This window comes from Cetorhinus maximus, chromosome 9 (assembly GCF_964194155.1).
Source record: "Cetorhinus maximus chromosome 9, sCetMax3.hap1.1, whole genome shotgun sequence".
NCBI lineage: Eukaryota > Metazoa > Chordata > Chondrichthyes > Lamniformes > Cetorhinidae > Cetorhinus > Cetorhinus maximus.
The window spans coordinates 47711529-47727482 of NC_135887.1; the positions used below are offsets into that span (position 1 = coordinate 47711529).

General features: G+C 46.7%; 1 protein-coding gene across 1 annotated transcript in view; it reads left to right on the forward strand.

Moving 5' to 3' along the window:
• The window catches only part of LOC144684626 (cytochrome P450 2D6-like), a 46562-nt gene extending 39152 nt beyond the window's left edge, over positions 1 to 7410 (forward strand). The window contains exon 9 of the mRNA XM_078548652.1: positions 6278 to 7410. Coding sequence (XP_078404778.1) covers positions 6278 to 6318 — 41 coding nt within the window. The 3' untranslated portion in view covers positions 6319 to 7410. The remainder of the gene's footprint in view (positions 1 to 6277) is intronic.
• The last annotated feature ends 8544 nt before the right edge of the window (positions 7411 to 15954 follow it).

Below are 15954 nucleotides of genomic sequence, written 5' to 3' on the forward strand. Positions count from 1 at the left end.
GATGCACCACTCTCAACCCCGCTACCCTGTTACCCACGGAGGAAGACGGTGAGCCTCATGATTGCTCCACTATTGTCCAGCACTCCACTCTACCTCACCTAGATCTGCAGGATCATCCTCTGTTAAATCCCGACCTCATTCTTTTTGTCCTCTACTCGATCACCAAGCGGCAATTTACTTACTGGCTTTGCTATTTGTGACTCTTACTCTGTTATTGAAGCATCTCGTCTCCCGCTGTCCTGCTCCGCCCAGGCCGCTGAACTTTTCACCCTTATATGAGCCTGCATATTTGCTGCCAAACAATCGGCCAACATCTATACTGACTCTCGATATGCTTTCGGCGTGACACATAACTTTGGGCAGCTTTGGAAACTCCGGGGATTCCTCGCATCAGCAGGAACCCCCGTCCGCCATGGGCAGCTCGTCGCTAATCTTTTAACGACTATCCAGGTCCCCTCCTCCCTTGCTGTTATTAAATGCTCTGCCCATACGCAGGGCAATGATTTTGTTTCTCAAGGTAATGATAGAGCTGACCGTGCTGCCCGCACAGTCGGTCTCACTGGGTCTGTGGTTCCCCTTTGTTATCAGGCTGCAACCCCTTCTCCTGTAGCTAGTCTAACTGATCTTATTCACTTGCAGTCACAGGCATCTACCTGTGAACATAACAGTTGGACTCAAGCATTGTGCGCACAACGCTCTGACGGCCTCTGGATTTCTTTTGATGGCCGTGCAGTTGCCCCTGTTTCATTCCTGCCCTGGATTGCCCGCATGTTACATTCATTTTCCCACGCGGGCAAAGGAGGGATGAACAGAATGGGACAGCAGATGTGGTTTGCGCCTGGGTTTTTCGCTATGGCAGCTAAAATAGCTTCACAATGTCTGCTTTGTCAACGACATAACCCAGGCAAGACGCCCACAGTGAATGCTGGTACAGGACCCCAACCATGGGGCCCTTTTGTCCACCTACAAATGGACTTTATACAAATGCCTAAATGTATGGGATATAATTATGTTTTAGTTCTAGTATGTTTGTTCTTGCGATGGGTGGAGGCGTATCCCACCCGACGGAATGATGCTATTTTTGTTGTAAAATTATTGTTGCGTGAATACATACCCAGGTTCGGTATTCCAGAGACTTTATCAAGTGCTAATGGACCTCATTTTATCGGTAAGGTGATAAAGGAACTGTTGAAGGCCTTAAAATGCAGCCATCACCTTTCCTGCCCATACCAACCCCCAGTCTACTGGGGCGATGGAAAGACAAAACAGTATTTTGAAAAACAAATTAGCTAAATTATGTGAAGAAACCGGTTTGAAATGGCCTGAAGCTCTACCCTTGGCGCTCATGACTATGCGCTCTCACCCTAACTGTACTACCTCCCTTTCCCCTTATGAAGTTGTAATGGGATGTCCTATGCGCCTCCCAGTGGCCCCACCTTTGTCTGCTAGGGAAATGGACATCCACGCTATGGATGAGGGAATGATTACATACTGTATAGTGCTTACTAATTCTCTCAAAAGCTCAGAAAAGGCCCACCATTGAAGATTGCCATCAATACCAGCCCGGGGACCTAGTCCTGGTAAAGACCTTCAGGAGAAAGAACTGTTTGGAACCTCGATGGGAGGGACCTTTCCAAGTCCTGCTCACCACCCATACGGCCGTGAAGGTTGAAGGACGACCCTTGTGGATCCACGCATCGCACGTCAAGCGGACGCCGACCTCGGACGGAAGTGCTTGTGCAGGAACTTTAACCGAGCTGTCAGGATGTTGACTCTGATTTGGATCCTGTCCTGCGTGGTCTTTGCGGGGGCATGGACTACCAACGCTGCGGTTCAACGAATGCAGGCCATAGCCTCGCAAGTTAATCAGACTAAATGTTGAATTTGTACTCATTTTCCTGTTAACCCCTCCTCCTCTGAGATGCATTTTCTGGCTTTCCCCGCAGATTCCGCATGGTCCTTAGGTAATACAGGGGCCCTCATCCATCAAGCACCCATTTGGAGGCGGGATTCCAGCTTTGTGGTTGTTAAGGGGCCGGCCTGGCTATGCGTCAGGAGAAATTATACCAAGGGTAGTACTCGGGTGGGCGAGATGCCATTAAAGTCCTGTGCCTACCTTGCTGATTATAATTACCGGGAGGGCCGATTCCGGTTCCACAATCAGTCTGGTTGTGTAAGGCCAATGAGGTGGTGTATCTTTCGCAGGCCCTGAGATCTGAGGATAGACTCACATACTTTAATGGGGGTGGGTGTGATTGCCAACAATCATACAATCTCACCTTAAATAATTCCACATCCACCTGGACTTCTACTGGCTACTACACTGAAGGATTTGGGCCTTGCAACTACAAAAATCTGTCTGGTTGCACCGACTTTCTGGCCCTGCGAGCATTGCAGCTCGGTCGGACCTGCCACGTCCGCTGGTATGACCAGACGAACTCCTCTTTTGTCTGGGACTGGCTCAGCTTTTGCCAAAATTTCACTTATTGGTACCCCACCCTTGTTCTCAATGGCTCATTCTGGCTTTGTGGAAACAGGGCATACAAAACCCTCCCTGTCAATTGGGTGGGCACCTGCACCATTGGCTATATTGTCCCTGAGGCCTTTGGGGTCAAGAGCCTTACAATTCACTCTCTCCACAACCATCTACGGCCTGTGAAGCGTCATAAACTATCAACCAGGAACCCGCTTGTCACCCGCAACACCGGATTCCACAAATTTGTCTGCGCCCTCATCCCAGGTCTGGGGGTCTCAGAGCTGGAAAAGGCCATTATTAATATTTCCGCTGCAATGGAACTTATTGAGAATAAGGCTGTTGACGCCATCCAGAGTCTGCAGTTGGAAACTCAGTCCCTTTCCAAGGTTGTCCTCCAGAACCGTATGGCCCTGGACTTCCTGCTAGCATTGCAGGGGGGAGTCTGTGCAGCCATTAATGAAACATTTTGTTTTTACATTAACAAGGACCAGAGGATTGAGACTGATGTACATTTCATTCAGGACAAAGTGTGCCTCCTCCATGCAGTTGCCCAGGAGAAATCCTTTGACTGGTGGGGGTGGCTCCCTAACACCGCCTCCATAGGCAGGGAAAGCCGACCCCCGGGCACTGTCCAATTACTAATGCGGGAGTGGGGAAGTTTTCCCAGTCCATGGACCAATGTGTTCCCTAGTTACGGAGGTTTGGGCAGCCACGAAGCCTGACTGCGGGAGGGTCCAGATCCCACCCCTGATCATCCCGGGACCGCTGCACAAACCCTCCTGCCAGTGCCCCACACATGCAGAGGCCATTGCTGTGGTGAGGGGGGTTGTGAAAGGTCTCCAAGCAGGCGGCATAGTGCGGGAGGCTGCGAGCGAAACCAACTCCCCAGCTTGGCCGGGCCGCAAACCGGACGGGTCGAACCGGTTGACCATCGATTATACCGCCCTCAATAGGGTCACCCCCCCCCCCACCCCAGAATCCACCCCATCGTCACCAGCCCAGCGACCATATTAAACAACCTCAAACCACAACACAGGGTCTTTACTGTCCTGAGTATCGCGAATGGTTCCTGGTCCCTCCTGCCAGCTGAGAGCTGCCAAGATAAATTGGCTTTTACTGTGGGTGGCGGACAGTGCACCCGGACACGGCGGACAGTGCATCTGGACACGGCGGACAGTGCACCTGGACACGGCGGACAGTGCACCTGGACACGGCGGACAGTGCACCTGGACACGGCGGACGGTGCACCTGGACACGGCGGACAGTGCACCTGGACACGGCGGACAGTGCACCTGGACACGGCTACCGCAGGGTTTTCACAACAGCCCTGCCATATTTCACCGGGAAATGCACAATGCCCTAGACCTTCTGGACCCACGGCCGTTTCGGAGAACAGTCTTTCAGTACGTAGACCACCTCCTCCTGGTGTCTGAGACGGACAGAGGGTGTACCTGTGCCGGTGCCTGTGCCTGTGCCGGTGCCTTAGTCGCCCTCCTCGAACGCCTCGCGCTCGCCGGGTTTAAAGCAAACCCCACAAAAGCCCAGGTAGCACAAAGGGAGGCCCAGTACTTGGGGCAGGTAATCTCTCAGGGCACTAAGGATTTAGCTGTAAGCCGGAGCAAAGCCATTGGCAACATGCCCCGACCGACTAACATCAGAGGAGTCCGCCAGGTAATGGGGTTGTTTAATTACTGTAGACACTTTATTCCCAACTTTTCCACCCTGGCGGCCCCTTTAAATGACCTTTTAAAGGGGGGGGGGGAAGCGTCACTAACACCCATTGTCTGGGACGGGGACCAAGAGCAGGTTTTCACCAAACTAAAAGCAGCGTTAATGTCCGCACCAGCCCCTGGGGCTGGCAAATTCATCTAAGCCCTTCCACCTCTATTGCCACCACGATGGCAATACCTACAACGCTGTAACTCTTTCGAGTACATTCACAGTTCTTGACTTTTTTTTTGTTCAAAGTCCTGGAGTGGGACATGAACCCACAACCTTCTGACTCAAAGGTGAGGGTGCTATGAACTGAGCCACAGCTGACACCTCCCTACAATGCTGTAGCTGCACAAACTCACAGCGACACCCTACAACCGGTCGCTTACTACTCAACCAAGCGATCCCTGGTTTCAATGGGGTTCAGTGACTGACTGGCAGCCCCAGACTGTGCAGCCTGGGCTGTTCAGGCAAGCGAGCCCACAGGAATGACGGGCGAGATCATACTACATAACCGCCACACTTTAGTGGAGATGTTGAATACGGGCAAACTCCACTCGATATCAAACATCAGACAAGCTAAGTGGGAGACTGTCCTTCTACCAAAGGACAGCTCCATTAAGATCATCCGCGACACCGGATCTAACCCGGCAGAACTACTCCTCACAGAGGGAGAGGACCCCACCACTGCACCCCAGAGGTATGGGACGAGCTCACTGGCCGTCTAAAGGAGAACCCCCTGGAGAACCCCGACCTCACCCTGTTTGTAGACCGGTCCCGGAAATACCGGAACACCTTCCGTCTGTCCACAAGCATGACCCAGGCCTCCCTGTCGCTTGCCATTTCAACACACCACCCTGCTCTCAAGCCCACATGTCCGTCCTTGGCCTGCTGCAATGTTCCAGTGAAGCTCAACACAAACTGGAGGAACAGCACCTCATCTTCCGACTAGGCATTTTACAGTCTTCCGGACTTAACATTGAGTTCAACAATTTCAGATCATGAACTCTCTCCTCCATCCCCACCCCCTTTCCAATCCCTCTTTTTCCAATAATTTATAATTTTTTTACAACTATATTTTTCTATTCCCACCTATTTTTAAATTTATTTCAATTTATTGTTTCATCTCAACCTTTTAGCCCATTTTGATCCCTTCCCCCCACCTCACCCCCACTAGGGCCATCTGCCACTAGCTTGTCCTGCTTGTTACCCTTAATATCCCCATTAGCACATCTTTAGATAATATCACCACCCTCAACGCCCCTTTGTCCTTTTGTCTATGACATCTTTGGCAGTCTCTTCTTGGCCTCCACCTATCACTGGCCCCCTATCGAGCTCCTCCTGTCCCACCCCCCTCTACCAGCTTGTATTTCATCTCATTTCTATATTTTTTAGTTCTGATGAAGGATCCGGACCATACAGCTAAGACCCTGAATCAGCTGATTGATGGAGAGTATCAGCTGGAGAAGGAGACAGCGAAAGGGACAGTCTGTCACAGTTTAGGTGGATGGGCCCCACAGTCAGTTGAAGACAGGGCTGGAGCAGATTAAACGGGGAGAAACCCCGGACTGGATTAGCAACACAGCCCTGAGACGGGTGGGACAGCCCCCTGGTGCACCTTCAGCAGGTTGTCTCACACAGTCCCGGTGGTAGAAGGTGCTTGGTAAATGATAGCCTGGTGGTAGGGGTCATCCTAATGCTTCCGGCATGGGACAAATACGAGGGGGGACCCTACCCCCTGTATGAAGTGGAAAATATCGGAGTTCGACTGGATAAGGTTATGATTTGCTACCACCCCGCCCCGGCCGAAGCAATATTCAAGCAAGGGGACTTGGTGGGGGTGAGCACTAAGGGGTGCTGCCGGTCTGGCACCCTGCTAGCATGCCCACACCCACTAACCTTCGCCGAACAAAGCCAGTGCGGATTAAACTGCATCACGGGGTGCACCGTAGAAATATCTCCGGTCGTGACCTCTCCTACCAGGGTTGCCCACAAGGGAGAGGGCACCTACTGCGTGACAACGGGACAGCCCGTAACGCAGTGCGGAAGAGTGACCTGCCCCATGCATAATGGTTCCTTTTGCTTCAGCCCACAGGTACCCACACGTATCACATCAGCACATATTATAGAAATTCACCCGCGGAAGAGACACTATTGATGCCGCAGAAGCCTTTGCTGTCAACATCTCCTGGTACCAGCATGATGTGCTGCCACCCATCCCTCATGTACCCGAGCAATTCGCTGAGATCCAGAAGCATTTAAAAGACAGTTTGACCAGACTCAGGGAAAGTACTTCGGAAGCAGAAACCCTTAATAAAGGCATTGCCAATGCGCTCCAGCTGGAGCCTTGGTACAAGACTGTATGGAACTGGGGGTTTAATGTTCAAATCCACCCGTGGCTTCGGATCACATCTCATTTATTGGTAGTGATTCAGCTAATGATTATACTAGCTTTGTGCATCACTACATGTAAGAAGCAGCGACAGCGGCTGTGGCAGCAGGGGGCCCGAGTTCTGTACCAGGAGCGGAGGGCAACCATAGGTGAGACCGGTATATGAATTGCCCAATGGGAGAACCGTGTGTCCCCCTATAGGCAACAGGAGGGATTGTTGTGGGCAATTCTCAGTCAGGGAACATGGTTCCTTGGCTGTGTGGTGGTTCCCCCCGACATTAGCTAAATGAAAAGGTATGTAGGGCCAACTCCTTGGTGCCGGTGCTCGGACCCCTGCTGCTTGTGAGCCAACCTGGGTCAGTTGAGAAAAAAGGCAATAGGCTGAGCTAGTTAATAATTAAAATCTGTGTAAGATAGGGACAGACGTTGACTGTGCATTTTGTGTGTTTAAAATAATCGGAATTGTCTGGGCATTGTGAACACCCATAACCTTGTTACCGGAGGGCAGTTAAAGAGAGATGGATGTCAGTAAGTAGACAATAGTAGACTATCAATATTCATCGGAGTTCACCTCCGATCGTTAACAGGCTATCAATACTTATTAGAGTTTACCTCCGGCTGCATCGTAACATGAACTTGGCTATGTACAATCGTTAATATGAAATGGGAAGCAATCTCCGCGTATTGTTTACTATCTCCACTGTATTGTTAGCCATAGCAATGAATGAAACTGTCTTACTATGAAAACTGGATACATGCTTGTACTCGTTAGATGTGACTCTGGTGTAGTCCACATCTCTCGTTGCAACGATAATAAAATCAACTGTGTCTTCGCCTCCAGCCGGGGTCTGGTGGCTTTCTCTTGTTTTCTCTAGGCCACACTAATTCGACAGGAAGCCCTCAGCAAATTAATAGACCTCAAGAAGTGTAATTGAGAAATCCCCCAACACCACAAATGCATATGGTTTGGTCAGGCTTAACCACTGGAACTATGGGTGCTGCCCCTCCAAGAATTGGACAGGTTAGGTGATACCAGCTTTTCTAATTGGCACAGATCTGTATCCACTTTTTCCTTCAATTCATAAGGCACAGGCTGGCCTTAAAGAAACACGGTGTTGCCTGAGGATCCACATATATCTTGGCCTGCATGCCTTTTAACCTCCCTAATTCAGCTCAAAATACCACTGTCATATTTCCTTAGCAGTTCAGGAACTTCTCAAGTGAAATATCTCAGACAAGTCAAGCTTGATCTTTTCTAATCAGTCTTGCCCTAAAACACTGGGTCCTTCTCCTTTCACTATTATCATCGGCAGCTGGGCTGTCTTTGCCTGTAAAACATTGGTACTCTGGCGATGCCCTTTACTTGAATAGATTCTCCAGTGTATGTCTAATTTAGCGGTTGTCCGCTCCAGGTTTATTGGCTGTCTACCTTCATTAAGGAATTTGAAAGCGTGCTCTCCCACCACTGTGGTTGAGGCTCCTGTATCCACCTCCATTATTAGTGACTTCTCATTAACTTGGACTGTGACAGTGATAGGTTCAGTTTCTACAGCGGTTACTTTATACAGGGAATAGATGTTGGTATCGGCAGCTTCAGGTTCTGCTGTATTTTTGAATTCAATCATGTTGGTTTGCTGCTTTATGGGCTGTTTCGACTTTGCCCTGCATTGCCCTACTACATGACCTTTCTTATGGCAGTAATGGCATTCTGCCTCCTTGAATTTACAGGTGTCCGGTCTATGGTCACCCCCACATCTATAACAATTTAATCTTGGAGTCACTGCTGAAGTATTTCTACTAGGTCTTTTCATGTTTCTAACAGCAGACATTGCTTCTCACTTCGCTGCTGTGTCTCTGGTTTTCGGGGTAGATTCCTTCCCCACATGAAGAACAACGCCATGTTGTATGTGTTGCAAAGCCTGCGAGTCTCTTGCAGCACTTTCTATGGCGAGGGATATATCCAGGGCGCGCTTCAAATCGATGTCGACCTGTGTGAGTAAATGGCGCTGAATGGCATCGTCATGAACTCCACAAACCAACTGGTCCCGCAGTATGTCATTTAGTGTGTCCCCAATGTCGCAGTGTTCAGTCAACTGTTTCAGCTTCGTTACATAGGTTGTGATGACTTTCCCAGGGCCCTAACTCTGGAATTAAATTTAAACCTCTGCATTATTATGGATGGCTTTGGCTGGAAATGCGTTTTCACTATTTCATTAAAGGACTTAGAATTGGGCGCGTTCGGGGCCATCAGGCTGTGGATGAGATTGTATGTCTTACAGCCACATACACTCAAAAGGATGGCTTTCTGCTTTTCCTACGTGGTAATTTTGTTTGTTACGAAATAAAATCCAAGGCGCTCTACATACTGGCTCCCGTCTTTTATAGTCGCACCATGGGGATTGATTCTGCTGAAGAATGGCTTGACTGGTGAGTAGTTTTTTCTTTTTTCTTAAGGTTTGATGTACTCAGGGTAACAAGGCGAGATGCAGCGTCAGAGCTATTTTACCCTCGTCGCCAAACATAATGACTCAACAGACCAGACAGGTTTCAACAAGAAATAGCTAAACTTTATTAGAGAGAGCTTTTCGGGTGCTACATGCTCGATCAGGGCTCTTTTCAGGAAGCCTCACCCTCCCAGAACATCGTGTAACCCCTGATAGGCAGCAGGAGAGGCTACACCTTCAGTTACTACAAGAATTCAATCCATAGAGGTGTGAGGTGATGCATTTTGGGAAGGCTAACAAGGCAAGCACATGGACAATAATTTTAGGATACTGAGAATTGTAGAGGAACAGTGTGCATGTCCACAGATCCCTGAAGTTAGCAGGATAGGTTGAGAAGGTGGTTAAGAGGGTATGCAGGGTATTTTCATTCATTAGCTGAGGCACAGAATATCAGAGCAGACAGGCTATGCTAGAACTGCATAAAACACTAGTTCAAACACAGCTAGAGTACTGCTGTTCTGGTCGCTGCATTACAAGAAGGATGTGATTGCACTATGTGAAGGAATAGGGTCAAATAATATGGAATTAATGCAGGAATGTTAGATTAAAAGTTACATTGGGTAAACTCACAGTAAAACATATCTTAACAGGAGTCAAAACTAGTTTGCAAAACAACACGGTTAACTCCCTTCACCGATAAGAAATACACACATCTAAAGACAGTATTCTGTTATTGCAAGTAGGCATACAATGCTAGCCCTGATAATCAATACTGCAATCAGATAAAAGAAAGCTAGTCTTACTATTTTGCTGGATGGTTGTGCCTCGATTAAGCAAAATGACCAACAAGACTATTATCGCAGGTCCAGTTTTCAGGAATAAATTCAAAATAACACTTCTTAGAAATTGAACAGGCAGACATCATTATAACAGGTGGTCATTTCACCAAAAATGGGGTTGTACTTAGAGGTGGTCTATTATTGATCAAATGAACATCTTCTATGTAACCATTAATTATACAACCCCAAAATTCATTATAAATAACTCAACCTAAGCTCAAATAATTTCAGATTTGTTAGACTGTTTATATTGCTTCAGGTCCATTCTGAACCTAACACATCTCACACACTTGGGGATTAAGATCATCCTACTTCAATATATAATGGATACCCTTACTTCCTTTTCTTCTTTTAAAAGTACACTGATTGTAACAAGTGAAGTTTAAATTTCGATTCTCTATTAGAAATAAGAACTAGCAGTCTTTTCTTTTTCAGGATTTATCTAGTTTTACAATTTATGCTTTTCATGTAAGCACCAAACTGCATGCTTTATATTCTAAAAGAATTGTGTACCTAAAACTTAAATTGTCCCATTTAGTCTTCTGTATCAAAGCCTCATGAACCTGACTCCTGTTCCCTTATGGTGGGGGAATTTTACTGAGAAGTTTCACCTTGATCCTTATAATTTTTGGGAAAATTACAATCCAGCTAAAAATGAGATGTAAATAAGTCTGTCAGGAATAAAGTAATAATTTTGCCTGGTTTCACTCCTTTAGCTGAGGCTTGAGTTGGACTCAGAAAACATACGAACATGTGAATTAGGAGCAGAAGTAGGCCCAAGGGGCTCAAATTTAAAGTAATTGGCAGGATTAGAGGGGAATTGGGGAGAAGTTTTTTCACCCAGAGGGTGATTGGGGGCTGGAACTCACTGCCTGAAAGGGTGGTAGAGGGAGAAACTTGGATATGCACTTGAGATGTCGCAACTTACAGGGCTATGGACCAAGAGCTGGAAAGTGCGATTAAGCTAGATAGCTCTTTTTCATCAGGCAGAGAGAAAATGAACCAAATCGCCTGCTTCTGTATTGAAAATCTTCTATATTTCTATGTTTCTGGCAGGCCTGTCAATGCAACAAGCATTGCAGTGTGCAAACGTATCAACTTTTTTCTGTACAGTCTTTATCTGAGCCCTCCACATTCGAACTTGTGCGCGACCATGCCCTCTGGCTAGCTAGCACCTGTGGTGCCCTTTGCCCCTTCCCTGGCTGTAGGTCACTTGTGTCCGGAGTCTGACCATGTACAGGTTCCTTCTCTAAGCTACCTCCAAAGTATGTGCAGCCTGGTGAGTATCAGGGTGAGTGATGGTGTTTCACCGTCAGTCTCTTCTTCCTCTACCACTCCTTGCTCCTGTACCATGGCCCCTTGCTCCTGTACCACGGCCCAGCCAGGTTGCGAAAGGAGAAAGTCACAAGGGGAAGGCTGTGGTAAGGTGGGGGAGGGGTGGTGTTGGGGGAAAGCAAGTGGTGCATGTTTACACTATCTGCAGCTTGTGAATCAGAAGAGACCCTAAAATGAGAAGGAAGTGGGGGATGTGAGAAGGAAGAGGAGGATTAGCTATGAGGATACCATCATATTTGATGGGGTTTCAGCCCCACCCCTCAGTTGTGGCCACTGTAATGATAACGAGCACCATCTCTTCCATGGGGGTGAGGACATACTGGCCGCCTGGTTATCTCCTGTGGTCGCCATTTGTGCAGAGGCAGGATGGTAATGCCGTGGCTGAGTTAATGAGCTTGAGAACAACGCTGCATGATCTTTCCGGTTCCTAATTACCAACCTGCCCTCCCCACCCAGCAGCAAGGGGTGGTCCCCACAGTGAAAATTCAGCCCCCGTGAATTAAAATGCGCCCATTGTCGTTGAATTCAGTTGAACCATGAATGGTCCCACCCCAGACATATCAGATTGGTCTCAGGGTCACCTGATATCATCATTGAATCTTGTGATGTTCTCTTGTCCTAAATTAAATGGTTTCTTTATGCTACAATGATTCAATGCAATTTATTCTATTCCTTATAGTTTTTCTACTGAAGTTCATCCAGATATTATCGCTGATTGTTGCCCTTGTTGTTTAAAGATATGAGAGTGTGTCATAGCTTCGATGGCCAGACTCTGAAACAAATGGGGGTAAATTTTCCCAAGGCTTCTCCCACTCTGCTTCATTGGCGGAAATTTGGCAAAAAAGAACTCCATTTGCACCCATACAGTGAAGCCCCAAGGAAATTCACCCCAATTGTGCATTGTGACGATCTTTGACTCAGAAGCAGTACAATAAGGAAAAATTGTAATTTATTTAAAAGGTCTGCGCAATCTGTAATTGTTTTTCAGAATGTTTGAAAAGGATTTTAAGAGTTTGCATCAATTGTAATGCAATCAATTGTAATTTTCTTGGATAATAAGAAATACTGGTCTCTGGCAGTCTTTAACCTGAAAGCAGTACCAAGAGGAAAGAAGTTAAGAAAGAAGTTGTGTGGCTAGCAGACACAAAGGAGAGCTGCAGACACAAAGGAGGGCTACAAGCAGGAGAGCCGGGGACAAAAGGTGATCAGCATACAGATTCAGACACAAAGAGAAATCAGATAGAGACAGAAAGAGGAACACAGAATTCTTGTGAGGAGAAGAAGCAAATCATTCTCAGGAAGAGGTCAGTTTTTCTGTTTGGCAGAAAAGTAGACTGGAGCTCTTGAGCTGGCTAAAAAGGTCTAAAACCTGAAAGGCTGTGTGAATAACTGAAAGACACTAAAGAGCTGGATGTTTTCCCGGAAGTGGCTAAACGGGGATGTTATTGGTTGGTCAGTTAGAAAGGAACTCTGGAAAGCTACACAATCAAGATTGTCATGACCTGAGAGAGAGGGAGAGAGAGAGAGGGTTCATAGAAGTCTGCATTGCTAATGATAATTGTACCTGTGAAACTTGAAGGTGAAAGCTATTGTTGGATTGGACTCCTGATCTACCCTGCATAAATGAAGAACAGCATAATGTGGAACTGTGTAGTGGCATAGTGCCACATTTGTGTGGGGAGTGATGTGGGTGCTTGAGGTTGTGTAAGACATATCTTTGTTGATCATCTATTTAAAGTGAAACTTACCTTTTATTTGGAGTATCATTCGCCTGTTAATTCATGTTTAACTAACATTGATTCTGAATCGTGTTAAAGTAAAAGTTACAAAAAGTGAAATCTTGTTATTAATTTCTTCTTTGGGGGTCATTTGGCATATTTGGTTACTTTGGTTTACAATTCCGCCTTGGGGATCGTTATAGTGTTCAGCTCCACATGAAGAGATTTTCACCAATTGAATGTCCTGCAATTCTCTGAGCTGTCCAGCAGGTGGTAGGCTAACCTCACCGCACACGAATGGGCGTTGCCATTCACTGTTACTTCTCAGGGAGAAGGGGGTCCCGTTTACAGCACAGAGTCAAGAAATGTAGGTGAGGGGTTATACACCAAGCACGCTATTTCCTGAGGTAAATCAGGGACTATTGGTTGGGTAACAGCAGGGCTTGGGTTTTAAAAGTAAAACTTTGGGTGGAAGGGAAGCCAGTGAATCACGGGGTGTGTGATATCTACAGGATATATCAGGTGAGGAAGGTACAGGGGAGCGGCTGGTTCAGGCTGGGGATGCAGGCGTTGCTGATGTGCGCTGCAGCTTGGGGCTGGGGGAGGGTCAGTGTTCATAGCAGGAGGGAGAGGGAGGGAGGCTCCGATTGGCAGAAGAGAGGTCGAGGATCTGTGGGGAGCATTCCTGTTCCTCGTAATCCACGAAGAATATTATTAAAAGCGGTTATATCAGCTCCCATTTCTATCTCATTGTCAGATTTCCCGACCCTAGGGAACATGGTTAACCTGTGCTAAATTTAAATCAGGCTCCTTACTACACTGCAGAAGGCTGATATAAATATGTTAATGAAGTGTCCCGTCTCTCACAAAGGGACACACACAACCCAACACCATCAAATTGGTGACAGGTCCCATTGCACATGTTGTTGTTGTGTTTTACACTTTTGAGAGTTTAACTCTCATTGCCCTCCCAAGGGAGGGAGTTAATATCAAGGCCATGGGATCCTGAAAGTAACATTCACACCACACAAGTGCCAGGCAATGACCATTTCAACAAAAGAGAATCTAACCATCTCCTCTTAACATTCAATGGTATTACCATCACTGAATCCCCCACTATCAACATCCTGGGGGTTACCGTTGACCAGAAGCTGAACTGGACTAGCCATATAAATACTGCAGCTACAAGAGCAGGTCAGAGGCGAGGAATTCTGCAATGAGTAACTCATCTCCTGACTCCCCAAAGCCTGTCCACCACCTACAAGGCACAAGTCAGGAGTGTGATGGATACTCCCCACTCCAACAACACTCAAGAAGCTCAACACCATCCAGGACAAAGCAGCCTGCTTGATTGGCATCCCATCCGCCAAGTTAAACATTCTCTCCCTCCACTGCTGACACACAGTGGCTGCAGTGTGTACCATCTACAAGATGCACTGCAGAAACTTGCCAAGGTCCTTCGACAGCACTTTCTAAACCTGTAACCACTAACACCTAAAAGGACAAGGGCAGCAGATGGATGGGAACACCACCACCTGGAAGTTCCCCTCCAAGTCACTCACCATCCTGACTTGGAAATATATCGCTGTTCCTTCACTGTCACTGGGTCAAAATCCTGGAACTCCCTCCCTAACTCTGGGTGTGTACCTATACCACATGGACTGCAGCGGTTCAAGAAGGCAGCTCACCACCACCTTCTCAAGGGCAATTAAGGTTGGGCAATAAATGCTGGACCAGCCAGCGACATCTACTTCCCATGAATGAATTGATAAACAAAAGAAAAAAGTTCGAAGAGGTAACCTGTGAAATAAATCTTGAGGGGATGGGTGTGTATGATGACAATAGATGAAATTCAGAAATAACAAGGGGAAAATTCAGAAGACTGACATTGATATTTATTTCAAAGGAAGGAGTTTGCCTCAAAAATAATTTCCTCCAAGCTATCACAGATGTGGACAGTTTCCTGTTTAATAGACAGTCCCTCATGTTCTGGTTTTGTTTATTATTTTTGAAATTCACTGACGGTAACTTTGACTTTGCCCAATAAGATAAAACAATCAATACTGGATCACCCTCACATTATGTATCACTCCCAACTTTCATTAATATAAATATTAGGTGGCCGATCCATTGTCAACTGTTTTACACTAAGGGCAACTCAAAATTACTCTGAAGGTATTGGGGTGATATTTGAAGGTGAATGCATTCATGCAATGTCCTAGAGGGTGCAGTCACTTGCCCTGGTAGCTAAGTATGTGAGTAATGTGCCGATGGGTGAAGCAGAAAACCCTCCATTTTGTTTCATCTTATTAATAAACTCGGAAATGTAGTAAACAATGGGGAGGATAGTAACAGGAGGACATCGACAGACCAGTGAAATGGGCAGAGAGTTGGCAAAAGCAATTTAATGCCAAGAAGTGTGAAGTGATATGCTTTGGTAGGGAGGATGAGGAGAGGCAATTTGAACTAAATGGTACAATTTTAAAGGAGGTGCAGGAACAGAGAGACCTCGGCTGGGGTTTTCTGGCCCTGCTGTGGGGGATGTGGCAGGTCAGCAAAAGTCCATTGACTTGCAAGATCCCTGCAGCAGGCGGGGCTAGAAAATCCCACCCTAGGGTTCTATCTACACAAATCTTTGAAGGTGACAGGAAGAGTTAAGAAGCTTGTTAAAAAAACATATGGGATACTTGGCTTTATTAATCGATGAATAGAATACTAAAGCAAGGAAGTTATGTCAAACGTTTATAAAACACTAGTTAGGCCTCAACTAGAGTATTGTGTTCAATTTTGGGTACCACAATTTAGGAAGACTGTCAAGACGTCAGAGAGGGTACAGAATAATATCAGGGGTGGGTTGGGGGTGGAGGGGGTGAAAACTGAAGGTTTATTAGTTATGTGAAGAAACCGAACAAACTGAGGTTGTTCTTAAGACATTTAAGAGGAGATTTTCTAGAACAAGATCATGAACAATTTTCATAGAGTAAATAAGGAGAAACTTTGCAGTGGCGGAATGATTAGCAAACAGGAGTTACAGATA